This window comes from Phocoena phocoena, chromosome 6 (genome assembly GCF_963924675.1).
Source record: "Phocoena phocoena chromosome 6, mPhoPho1.1, whole genome shotgun sequence".
NCBI classification, from domain to species: domain Eukaryota; kingdom Metazoa; phylum Chordata; class Mammalia; order Artiodactyla; family Phocoenidae; genus Phocoena; species Phocoena phocoena.
In genome coordinates, this window is record NC_089224.1 from 83,964,669 (window position 1) to 83,977,713 (window position 13,045).

At 39.0% G+C, this 13,045-nt stretch overlaps 1 protein-coding gene across 2 annotated transcripts in view; it reads right to left on the bottom strand.

The window, feature by feature from the left end:
- The window catches only part of TEX10 (testis expressed 10), a 56,358-nt gene extending 43,843 nt beyond the window's left edge, over positions 1–12,515 (bottom strand). The window contains exons 1-5 of one of the 2 annotated variants that reach the window (XM_065878768.1): positions 12,345–12,515; positions 8,815–9,003; positions 6,657–7,369; positions 6,021–6,264; positions 1,101–1,213 (exon numbers count right to left, since the gene is read on the bottom strand). In XM_065878768.1, the coding sequence (XP_065734840.1) occupies positions 1,101–1,213; positions 6,021–6,264; positions 6,657–7,369; positions 8,815–8,994 (1,250 nt within the window). In that variant the 5' untranslated portion in view covers positions 8,995–9,003; positions 12,345–12,515. Of the gene's footprint in view, positions 1–1,100; positions 1,214–6,020; positions 6,265–6,656; positions 7,370–8,814; positions 9,004–12,344 lie in introns of those variants that run through there. The other variant, XM_065878770.1, reaches the window with a different exon arrangement.
- Between the last annotated feature and the right edge of the window lie 530 nt (positions 12,516–13,045).

The window sequence follows — 13,045 nt, forward strand, 5'->3', positions numbered from 1 at the left end:
GACTTATCACTTCTGAGCATATCCTCTGAACTCTGCTCCATGAGCCTGATACTCCACATAGTTTCTTTCTTTTGATAAATTTAAGAACCTTCTGACAGACTTCAAGATCCCTTCAAGTGTTTGCTCATGGTGGGGAACTGCACCTTTCGTGTTCTAGCTTGTATCTGTTTGTCAATTTTTTTTTTTTTTTAAAAACCTGTAGTTTTTTTTTAAATTTCTTTATCTTACTTATTTTTCGCTGTGTTGGCTCTTCGTTGCTGTGCGCAGGCTTTCTCTAGATGCAGCGAGCAGGAGCTACTCTTCATTGCGGTGCGCGGGCTTTTCATTACAGTGGCTTCTCTTGTTGCAGAGCATGGGCTCTAGGTGCGTGCGCTTCAGTAGTTGCGGCTCCCAGGCTCTAGAGCACAGGCTCAGTGGTTGTGGTGCATGGGCTTAGTTGCTCTGTGGCATGTGGGACCTTCCCAGAGCAGGGCTCAAACCCGTGTCCCCTGCATTGGCATGCAGATTCTTAACCACTGTGCCAACAGGGAAGCCCTGCTTGTCAAATTTTATTAGACAATTTGTTTTTACATTTATCTGCTCTCACTTGAGGCAAACATTTTAAATAACTTCCAGGCTTACATTTTTTTTTAAACTCCATCTTCTAATCCATAAATTTTTTTTAGAAAAGAGAACTATTCTTCTCCAATTATCCCTCTTCCTTCTGGATACTGATATTAGTTTCATTACCAGTTTCCTCATGTACAAATGAACTAATGACCTTTAAGATACTCTCTCACCTAAAGATTCAACAATTACACAGTGCCTCTCACAAATAAACCACCCACCTCAGCAAATTTTATTAAATTCATATCTGCACAATTTGATACCTGACACTCATTTAGCACAAAACATTCACTTTAAAGATTAAAAAAATAAAAGTAAGTAAAATTGGAAGTCCCAGGGCTTAAAGTGACTTGTTCAAGATCAGCCATACTATTGTTTTTATCTCTATTTGATAAAATCTAGATTAAAAACACCTCACAGTATAGAAAGTTCCGGTTTAAGGCTAATTATTTTCTGATAATTTTAGGTTAACCAGTGAAAAAGAATGGCAGTACCTTTTGTTTGTCTCTTTCCTTCTGTGCTTGGTTATTTCTTTTAAGGCATATGGAAAATTACTCATGAAATGGTGTCTGAAATCAGTAAGATAATTCTTTCGAAGCCATGACTCCTAGTAAAATAAGCAAAGATTAGAAAATCTATAAGAAACAATAACTTAAAATGACAAATAAGACTTTAAGCAGAAATCTAACAACTTGTCAATATTCAACTATAAATTTACAATTATAATACACCTGCTAATGATACAATATGTAAATAAATCTTAAAGTCAGAATAAACTGTTAGGCCATCCAATTTTCATCTTTTTGGTGCTTTTATTTAATTATTTTTACTTGCATTTTATCTGTTTAAAAAGGAGAAAAAAGGGAGGAAGTAAATAAGATTTAAGAAAATTCTGAATCTGAACTAATACAATATTTACAAAATATACAAGAAAGTCTTCAACCTAGTGTTCCACTTAACTGTAACTCCATTCCCTAGCAATTCTGTTGCCCATTAAAGGTATTTAACACTTTCACAAAGCAACGCACTTCTCTAAAATTCCTCAGCAGTATTCGTCTGTATCATTTTCTCCTACTTGAAACACTGTCTTAATTTCAGATTACAACACTCTTATTTCCTGCTATCGACAGAACCAATCATTCCACTTTGCCAGGGACTGAGGGGCTGCTTGGCTTGTGGGATTTGAGGTGTTAAAATAGCTAGTCACCCTACATCTCCTTAGTTACATTCACTGGATTCTTCTCTTCTCCCCAACCTAAAAATGTGTACTTGACAACTTGTCTTGGACTTCTAACAGGCATCTTAAATTTAAAATGAATAAACTGAACTCTCCTCACAGGTAGTCACACTGTCATTTGAACCATAACACAGGGATTACCCTTGCTCCTCTTTTCTTCACTCTGCACACCATCTGTCCTGTTGGCTTTATCAGAATCCAGCTGTTTCTCATCACTTCAACCACTAGCTACCATTCTACTCCAAGCCACCATTACCTCTTACCTAGATTACTATAACAGCCTCCCAATGGTCTCCTTTCTTTTCGTCTTGCTCCCCCTAAACACAATAATCTACATAGCAGCCAGGGTGATCTTTTAAAACACAAATCACACTTCAAAATAATATAGGAAAGGGGCTTCCCTGGTGGCGCAGTGGTTGAGAGTCCGCCTGCCGATGCAGGGGACACGGGTTCGTGCCCCGGTCTGGGAAGATCCCACATGCCGCGGAGCGGCTGGGCCCGTGAGCCATGGCCGCTGAGCCTGCGCGTCCGGAGCCTGTCCTCCGCAACGGGAGAGGCCACAACAGTGAGAGGCCCGCGTAACGCATAAAAAAAAAAAAAAAAAAAAAATATAGGAAAGGATAAAGGAAATAGGTGTGTATGTAGGACACGACTAGTCATCCATGGGGTCAATGGTCTGAGTTTGGCCTCCAGTTTTGCTAGAGCTGGATAGTGAGCACATGGGAGTTCATTAGTGTTTTATTTAACTTTAATATGTCAAATTTACAAATAAACATAATTTAGATCATGCCACTCCTCTGCTCAAACCCTCCAATGTCTTTTCACCACACTCAGGTTAAAATCCAAACTCTTTACCACAAGGTACCATATGATCTGGCTACTGTCACTTTTTCTCCCACATCATCTACCATTTTTCAAGTACCTCACTTGCACAGGACTTCCTGCCATTCCTCAAATATGTCAAATTTGTTCTCACTTCAGGGATTTTCACTTGCTGTTCCCTGTGCCTAGAAGGTCCTTCCCACAGGTCTTCACAAGACTTGGTCCTGCACTTCATTCAGTGACATTTAAATATCAAGAAAGCATTTCCTGACCTCCTATTTAAAACAGCTTCCCCCCCCCCACTGTTCCATCGTATGTTCTCCCTTTACCCCACTTTCATCTTTATTCCTAATAACAACATCATCTATTTGTTTACCATCCATCAACCCCACCAAGAGCTAAGTACTCACCTTGTCAGTCATGTTCATCTCTGTATTCCCAGAGCCTAGAACAGAACCTGGCACACTGCAGAGCAGTGCTATTCAAAAGACCTTTCTGCAATGATGGAGTTGTTCTATATCTATGCTGTCCAGTACAGCAGCCACTGCCACCTGAAGCTACTGAGCACCTGAAATGTGGCTAGTGTTTACTGAGGAACTGAATTTTAATTAATTTAAAGACCCACATTTATACATGCTCAATAAATCTTTGATGCATGATTGCATCTAACTTTTCTTCACAAATTCTAATTTTCATGGTAAAAAGACAATAATGAAACATTTGGGCAAAAAGTAGCAAGCATTAAAATACAAAGCTAAGACACAACAAAATTTCTATAGTGTAAAATTATAATACTGACCTGAAGCTATTAATACAGGACTCCAAAAACCAAAGTTAATTAAAAAGTTAATGTTAAATTGTATTTCATTTTTAAAACTAGCTATATATTAAGGATACACACAGTATATCAGAAATAAGCAACCTCAGTAAGGATCTGAGTACTCAACCACTGCAAATAAGATTTAATGTAACTTGAGATTTGTTTTCAAAGCAAAGATGAAAGATTTCAGATTCCTAAAAAGGTTTAAAATAATACTACTTGGATAAAAATGAAATTCCTCAACTTTGCAGCAAAATACGAACACACTACATGCATTTAGCAAAACCTAAATGTAAGTGGTCAGTGACCCTAAGGTTGCACCTAATACAGACGCCAATTTATCAACAGGAAACCTACACATTTTCTGAGAGAAAACAGCTACAATTCAGCCTGTGGTACATAATTAGAATTTAAGATCTAGGAATGCCATTTCATTCCTCCTAAAGTCTGAGCTGTTACAGGTCACCCAATACCTTAACTACTAAGCTATAACTGAAGGTGAATGAGAGAGAGGAACTAACAGTGGGAATGGTAACAAAAAATAAACTAATGTGCATTTTAATGTCACCTGATATAACTAATATACATACTTATACTTTGTCTCTAAGATAATAGATCTTACCTTATCTAGTTCGAAAATAACAAATTTGCCAGGGTAAATTAGCAAATTCTACCTGTGGATGCTTTTAAATACTATTCCTATTTGAATTAACCACCTCGGTTTATTTCAATTTTATACAGTATCCCAATTCAGTATTCTATATAACCTTCAACAGTCTAGGCAGACCAGTCTTCTGAACTTAGTATCCTATGTTAATGGACTGCTAATAAATACAGTCATAATACCACAGAATAGCTACTTTAAACATCCATAAAATTAAGGCAGTGTTTAGATCCTTTGTCAGTATCATCTGAATGACAGCAGATGATCCAAAACTAGCACAATTAATGAATTTGCATTTAGTGTTACCATTCTAATTACAAATACTATTACTAAAGCAATAATAAACACTAACCAGTGCCCAGGAAAAAACAAACACCAAAATGCCTGGAATTTTATTTTTCAGCTTTCTGAAAATGAAAAAAAGCCTAGTACTTAAGATCACACTGAATATCATTACTTTTACTTCTTATCTTAGCCTTTCAAATGAAAATACAGCCATTCAAGACTCCAAATAATGTATATATTTTCTAAGAAGCTGCAAGCATTATTACTGTGACTAGCCTACAATCACAAATTAATTGCCATAAAGGAGAACAAGCTTCACTTTCATAAAATCATATACAATACCCCAATCATGATCATTTTCTTGCCAATTTATGCAATAAATCATAAAACAGGCTCAAAATTATAATCAAAAAAATGCCATCCTATCTGAGAAAGCAATTCATAAAACATCCCTACAGAATGATGGGTAATAGGTTAATAGCGATACAGTAAGCTATTTAAAGAAACACACACCTTAGTACAATTCTGTAACGCTCTTCAAGATTATGAAATACTATTATAATTTACCCCAGTCTTATTTTATGTGTCTTACTAACTCGTGAGCTTGAATGAAATAAAAAGAGCTAAATAAAACTAAAAAACTGCCTTGCCAGTTTTGGACGTATGTAGGCAACTTCAAGGATTCACACCTGCCTTGTCAAGTCCTTGCAGAAATTCTTCTGTAAAACAGATGCTTCAAGCTTTAGTATTGTTCCTGCAGCTACCCTTTTTAAGATTAACCACATTAATCCAGCACCAATTAATCTTAGAGCCTGTTCTTCCTTACTTGCTCCATGCACTATGTATTATATTCACTACAACATAACACTTTAAAAAAGCCACCAACACTCAATTCTCCCCAAACAGGAGGTAAATTTACTCATCAAGAAATATGTCTTTGCTGTCAGCTTTCTAGCAAGAAACTGTCCTATGACTTGGAATTACTTAGGTTAACTTCACTCACACCATACCTACAACTACAGCTTACCTACAGTAAAGGTAACTTTAAGAAATGTTTTCAGACCTTACATCCTTTATCAAGAGAAAACAAAAAAGCATACACTAAGCAAATCTGTGTGTAGCTTCTTCCCTAAAATGTAGTAGTTTAAAAACTTCTCTGGGTTGATTATGAGATCTTCAGTTTGGTCCATTTCTTGCCATAAACTTGGTAACATGGCACAAACTGGAAGAGACTACTTAATGAGCCACTTTTTAAATCCTGTAAGAGGTCTCCAGAAACTAGAATGTTCCTACATAATCAATCTGCCATAAACAATACATTGTAACTCTATTGTGAATTATAGCTAATAAAAACAAATGAAATCAAGCACACTGTTATGCATTCCGCTTAAAAATTTAAACATACAGATAATAAACTCGCAAAACTGTTTTCATTTGTAGTTTTGAGCCAATGTAAGAAATAAGTTTACAGTTAAACCCTGGGAATTTTTTGGAAAATGCATAGCCAATTAATAGTAATATGCTGATTTCTAATTTGTCATGATAAAAGGCATTACTCAGAAAATAAAGAACCTATTAGTTCTCACCAATTTATGGGTCTCATCCTGCTGTTTAGAGAGTTTCCACAGAAGGGAAATAATGTTAAGAACTTGCTGCATAATCTGCAGGGATTCTCGTTCTATACCATTTCCAACAGAAGCAGCTAGTTGTGGAGGCACAGCTTCAATCCAGCACTCAATTAGCAATGGAATTATTATCTCAATAAATCCTTTCAGGTTTTCAGGAGATGGCAGGCCTTCATCCACACTGCCTAGTCCTCCAACCAGGTACCTAACAAGGAAAGGTAAGAATAAAAAAATTTTTTAATTTAATTAAAAAATATTATTCCTTGCTTAATTTAAACCTTAAAATATAAAGTACCAGCAAAATGAAGCACCATGAATTGATAATTACATTGATCAACACTAGGAAGAAAAGCAGAATTCTAAGATGACAAAGCCAAAAGACTATAATTTTTTACTTTTCATTAGGCTTTGCTACAAATGAGTAAATTAATAAACTTTGAAATGACTCCTCCCATCAGTAAATAAAATCAAATTATGAGTAACTATATGAAACTACAGAAGACAACTGCATGTCTTCCCACCATTAGCCATCAACGGTCAGCAGTTATAATTCAATATAGGAAAACTGAGTGTGGACATAACTGAAATCCTTCTTACCGTAGCCTGAACTGTGAACTGACATTTGGCTGTGAACCCCCATTTTCATAAACCTGGATGTGTTGCTGGTCGTTGGCATGTTCCTTCCAGTTGATAAAAATGGAGTTGCTAGTGGCATGGGGATTTTCTTTTTGTTCCTGAAGTCCTTCACTTTCTCTCACCCTACTGGATCCATCTGCCAAGGCCTGAAGGAATTTACTGAGTCTCACTAAGACTTTCAGCCTCCACTGCTGAGAAGTGAGTCTCCGATTAGGATTTACAGAAAGCATCCAGGACTGGGATCTGTCTCTATTTACCAGTCCTTTGGACAGCTGCTGATGAGAAATAAGTTCTACAAAATTCTTAAGCAATATACTGCTACGGCCAGTAATTAGAGCTGGGTACTGTTCCAGCAGAATGTCCAAAACTTTTAAAGAGTCCTCCTGAATTCCTTCAGTAATGTGAGTCATGGCACTAGAGAGATGGGCACTTACCAAAGGAAAAAATGGAGAAATTTGTTCAGCTCGTATTTTGGGGGCCAGGAATTGAAGAAGTTGAACTGCTGCTAATCGTACATTAGCATCTTTATCTGTAAACACAGCAGTCACTTCACTTAATATGTTTGAAAGGTGTGCATCAATTATAAATGGGTATTGAGACAAAAGGTCTTTAAGTCCAAGAAGAGCACTTTGTTTAACCCCAGCATTGTAGTGATGCATCTGTGACAGCAAATCCTATAAATAAAAATAAAAACACAATCTTTAGGCATATACATACACATTACATCATTTTCAAATAAGCATGTTAACTAAAACTATGCTAATAAACTGACACTCCAGTGGGGGTGGGGGGTTGGAGACTGCTTTGGTAAGTATTTCTAAATGTTACTTTTAGAAAAATGAAGCTTTTGTTAAGATCAGAAAGTTTTATCTTAGCATAGCTTTAGCTGAATAAAAGCATAACATAACTTTCAGTCAGAATTTTCTTTTTGAAACTACGCAGGATTAGGCACACTATCATTGAAAATGACAGCATCATTACCACCACTTAAAGACCTACTATATACCAAATATGTATTTATACCTATATTCTACCTATTTTAAGTGGTCTTTCAGAGTGTCTGTGTATTTTATTCAGAGTACAACACTTGGCAATTTTATTTGTGGAATAATTTATATAATCTGTAAAGAAACAATAACTTCAAATACCTTTTGACGTTATTTAACCTTCAGAGATTAAAAAGCAAAACTAGAAAATGTATATCTTCACAAAGATTTGTTCACAAATGTTCATAACAGCATTATTCATAAGAGTCAGAAAGTGGCAACAACCAAATGCCCATCAACTGATGAGTGAAAAAATATGACACAGCCCTGCAGTGGAATACTATTTGACAATACAAAGGAATGAAGTACTGTTCTGATACGTGCTACAACATGGATGAACCTCGAAAACATGCTAAGTGAAAGACCAGTAATAACAGACCACATTTCGTATGATTGCATTTATATGAATTGTCTAGAATAAGCAAATCTTTACAGATAGATCAGTGTCTGTCTAGTGAGGGGAAGGAATGGAGAGTGACTTCTAATAGGTATAAGGTTTCTTTCTGAAGTGACAAAAATGTTCTGAAATTAGATTATTGTGATAGTAGCATAATAATGTAAATACATTAAAAACCACTGAATTGTCCACTCAAATGATAAATTTTATTATGTGTAAATTACATTTCAATAAAACTGTTAAATTTTTAAGCAAAACCACTGCTCAAATTTCAATTAACTTCACACATTCACTATGAATCTGGAATAAACTACATATTATAAGGGTTCAAAAATGGATAAGACAGGATCCTATCTTAATGTGCTATAAAAACAGCTAAAAAACTGTCACATCAAAAACTTGATGCATCAAATAGTGAAATACAGAAATTATTTCCAGATGACATATTAAATCATCAAATAAATATACAAGGGAGAAATCACTTTGACTTTAGCTGAGCAAGTCTTTCTGGAGGAAGTGGGAAAGCTGCAGTGGCAACATCAGATCTGGGTAACAGATAAACTCCAACCTTTAGCCATTAATAAACCCTGAGTTAAAACAACTTTTCACAAAAATATAACATTCTAGATGATTTCAAGGAAAATCCTACTTTATCAAAATAATATTTATGATTTACCTTAATGTTAAGTTTTCTGTTGTTTGTTGGAAGTGTTCCATCCTCTTTGAGCTGGTCAGGCAGATGTATAGTCTTCGTTTTAAAGTTTGTAACTGTAGCATTTTCTAACCTGGGCTTCTTTTTACCAACTTTTAGTTTTACTTTTTGAAAATCATCTTGGCGTTTTCTTTTTTTAGTCATTCTTGAGTGCTATGATAAAAGAATTAATTTAAAAACAATCAACAAAGATAAATCACCTTTATGAAGTAAAAAAAAAAAATCAGTTTAGTCAAGAGATATTTTGGCCATGGAACTTTTTGTCAAGCAATGTTCTAAACAGGACCTTTGGTTGGGCAATGTGCTAAATAGAAAACTTTTGTATACTTCAATTAATATATATACTTCAATTAAAAATAACTTCTGAAAAATTTTTTGTGCCCATAGGATGAGGGGGAGGCAGCACAGAGTTGCTATAGATACACCTTGCACGTGCGGGGAAGCTCCTGGCCCCTAGAAGCCCCCAAGAAACCCTAGCAAAACAAAGTCTGAAAACCAATGTTATTATTTAATGCAGCCTGTAATAGGAAGTTTCATGAACCTAAGCTGGGTGCTTGAAAATGGGTAAGATTCAGATATGCATCAAGGACAGTTAATGAGCATTTCATGAGCAAGGAAAACAGAGTATGGATCAGGAGTAGGGATAAGCCTGGTATAGGCAAAAATGAAAGTACCAGCACTGTGAACACCAGGAAAAGTTCAGACTAGATATAAACAGTAAACAAAAATGCAGGAGAAAAATCAGTATAAAAGGAAATACAGTGTAACAGAGGAATAAGGAACAAAGACCAGCTAGGCCACTATTATAATAAATAACTCAGGTATAACCCTGTCATCCTGCACTTCCCCCTCTTCACCACATTCTTTGAACTTACATCCAAATCATCCCAATTACACAAAAAATCTTTGATCTGTGCCTCCTACCCATTCCCAGGTCCCTTCTTAAGTCCTTTATCTCTACCCAAGACTGTTAACAGTTCCCCCGCCAGAATTCTTATCTTGTCTCTAGTGTCTACCCCATGGTCCATTTGGTAGAGAATCACCAGGGGGCTCTTTCTAAACACAGATCTGACCAAAGCTCAGGAGCTTTCAGCTGCTCCTTTTTTTACTCGCTTACATTAAAAACACCTTGTCTTGACATATTCGGTCCTTCCTAACTTCCTCTCCAGCTTTATTTTTCCACAAACTAACCTCTATCTAAAAAAGAGCCTCCTATACCTGGAGCTAGCTCAGCGCTTCTTGAAGCCTTTTCCACACACTACAAAAATACTGAATTCTGCCTTGCACTGTACACCGACTGCAGTAGGTATCTCTGGAATAAATAAAACTTCTCCTGATCTGTCATAATTATCTTATCCCTAGCTATTTTTTTTAAGTTACAATGCTACACATGGGAGTCCAAAAAATTTGACTAAAATGAAGGCTTGCATTACTGTGAGATTAATAAAATGGCTGGTGTAAGACCAGACAGCTCAAATTCTAGGAATCCAGAAGCCAATCACCTATGACATTATATCCAAATTCACATGATTGCAAGGTTTTACTACATTACAGCCCCATGATCTAGGGTTTGGCTACACAGGTTAAGAGCAGATTCAAGTCTCAGAGTGACTAGGTTCTTATCCAGACTCTCCCACCTTCTAGCCATAGTTAACCACCGTGCCTCAGTTTTTATCTATAATAAAATAATAATAATAATAATGCTTATCTCATACAGTTGTTATGAGGTAGGATGAATGAGGAGCAAATGAGCTCATATCTGTAAAACACTCTGAACTGTGCCTGGCACACTTACAGATATGCTATAAGCACAAACATGTATATTTTCTTAGTCTCAGGACCGGTAAATACCAAGCATAATATTAGATGCACCAATAGCTTTCAATTCTCACAAGACCATGTGAAGAAGGTGGTACTAAAACCATTTTAAAGACATAGCTCAGAAAGGTCTGTCAGTCCCTTATTAAGGAGTTGAAGAGGGATTCATAAACAAGACTGAACTCTGCAAAACCAACTTTATGTTATATATACTGGAACTCAGGTGAGGATTGGAAAAAAGTGGCAAAATGGCTTGCCTTATTTATCCCAATGCTAAATTTTCATCCCACCCACACCTCTAGTTATTCTAGTCTAAAAAATGAGTAAGTGAAAACTAAGGCCCTAATACTCACCTGGTCTCTGTTAATTAAGCAAGCACATTTTGCAAGTTTTCCCTACAATTTTATTACTAGCTAGTACCAAAGATGAAAATAAATGGAAGACATTCAGAAAAATCGATGAATTAACCCTCCACCCCCCAATTCTCTGTGCTATCTTTAGCCACTATCTAATCAGTGTCCAACATACAGTCTACTGTCAAGCTTATGCCATATTACCCACCACTTTGTATTAATCACTCGACCGTTCTCCGTTAGGAAAAGTGGGCTTATTAATCACTGTACCGTTTTCGTTAGGAAAAGTGGGCTTATCGCCCCTTCGTGACTTTTCAAGCTAGTAAGATTATTTTCATGGTACACAGGGAACATCTTTATACTAGGAACTAAAAGTTCTATTTTCGCTTAAAAATAAAGATTTTTCATAGTACAGCAAATCAAACAGTCCGACTAAGCCACTTTTATAGCAGCTGGTACCGAATAAGAAGGTAGGAGGTCCAGCCTCAGAGGCTGAGCTCTCTCTCACATCACTGGATCAGGTGAGCCTCAAAAGCTTTAAACCTGAATTTCATAAACTCCAGCTGCAGGCCTTCTAATTTCAACAAAAGGGAGATTCTAACCTATCAGGATTTCGACCGAACCGAATCCCAGCTAGTTTGTCTGCCACCTCATTACCTTCCCCTGATTTCCAACTTCTTTCCCCTGCCAAAAAAAGAATCAAGAAAGCACACTGTACTCGGCCTTTAGTACTTTCCTCTCCAACCCTTTACGCTCACGAGTTCCTCCAAACTCTACCTAGGGGGCCAATCGGAGGCACCGGACTTCCCAAAAAACAAATACCACAGACTGGGGCGACTCGAGAGGACCGATGGACGGAACCGGCTTCATACAGAGCGCTTAACCGCCCACACCTGGGCGGCGAGAGGGCCGATTAGGAGACGGCTGCGCAACCCCACCCCCAGACTTTGGTCCCGCAACCCAGAAGTGAACACCCCGCGGTTTTAAGAAACTATCTTTCCTGCTCCTTCCGGAGACAGCGGTCAGGACCACAGTCGGGGAATTGGGGCCCAATCAACGTACCCCGGCCTAAAAGTCTCCTAGACCCGAAACCGCGCGAACCCGCCCCGCCCAGTCACTTGAGGCGCTTCAAAAGCCCGCGGGGCGCCCCGCACCCGCACAGCCCCTCTCCGCACCGAGGGCCGGCTCTGCAGGGGCGCAGACTGGCCCCAGCCGGCCCTGCCCGCCTGGGCCGCGGACCGGGGGGCGACGGCCCCATGAGCCGTTCCGCTCGCCGACCCGCGCCCCGGAGAGGGCCCGGCCAGACCGGCGGCGGCAGCTCACCTGAGGGCCCGGCCGGGACCGGGACACGGAGGCAGGTGGAGAGAGCGTCCGAGAAGGAGCCCACCGGACGACGGCGTGCGCCACCCGCCTCAGGCTCTCGGTCCCGGAGTGTGTTTTCAAATCTCCTCGTCTTCACGCGGCCGCGTCTCCTTCCGCCGCCCGGAAACCAGGGCCCCTCCCCCGCCGCGCCGCGCTCACGTGACCGCGGCCCGCAGCCGCGCTCAGCCGGGTAGGCGGGAGCGGGAGCAGTAGGCCCGGCCCCCAGAGGAGGGGGCCGGCGCCGGAAGCCCCCTGCGCTCCGGGAAGCCAAGAGAGGAGAGCGCCCGGTCCAAGGACAAAGCTTGGATCCAGGTCCAGCCCTGAGCTTCCCGGGCTGCGTGCGTTTCTGGGGGTTGTCGCCCTGGTTACAGATAGTTGGGAGCATGCCTTTTCTCTCCTCGCTAGACCACTGTTATTCAGACCTGGAGACGTTCAAAGAAGAGTATAAATTGAACTGAATTGAGAAAGAGAAAAGTTTAGGACTGCAAGGACCTTAGAATTCCTGGGAACTTTAACCTGGATGGAGCAATTAAGAACTAGTTGACGACAGAGGGCAAAATACACCTAGTAGCTGGAGCCAGAAAGTCTTAGGTGAGGATTTTCCCTAATATTTCAATTTCTCAGCACTGAGGTTCCTGCTACTGAAGTCAAGTGGGCCCAGG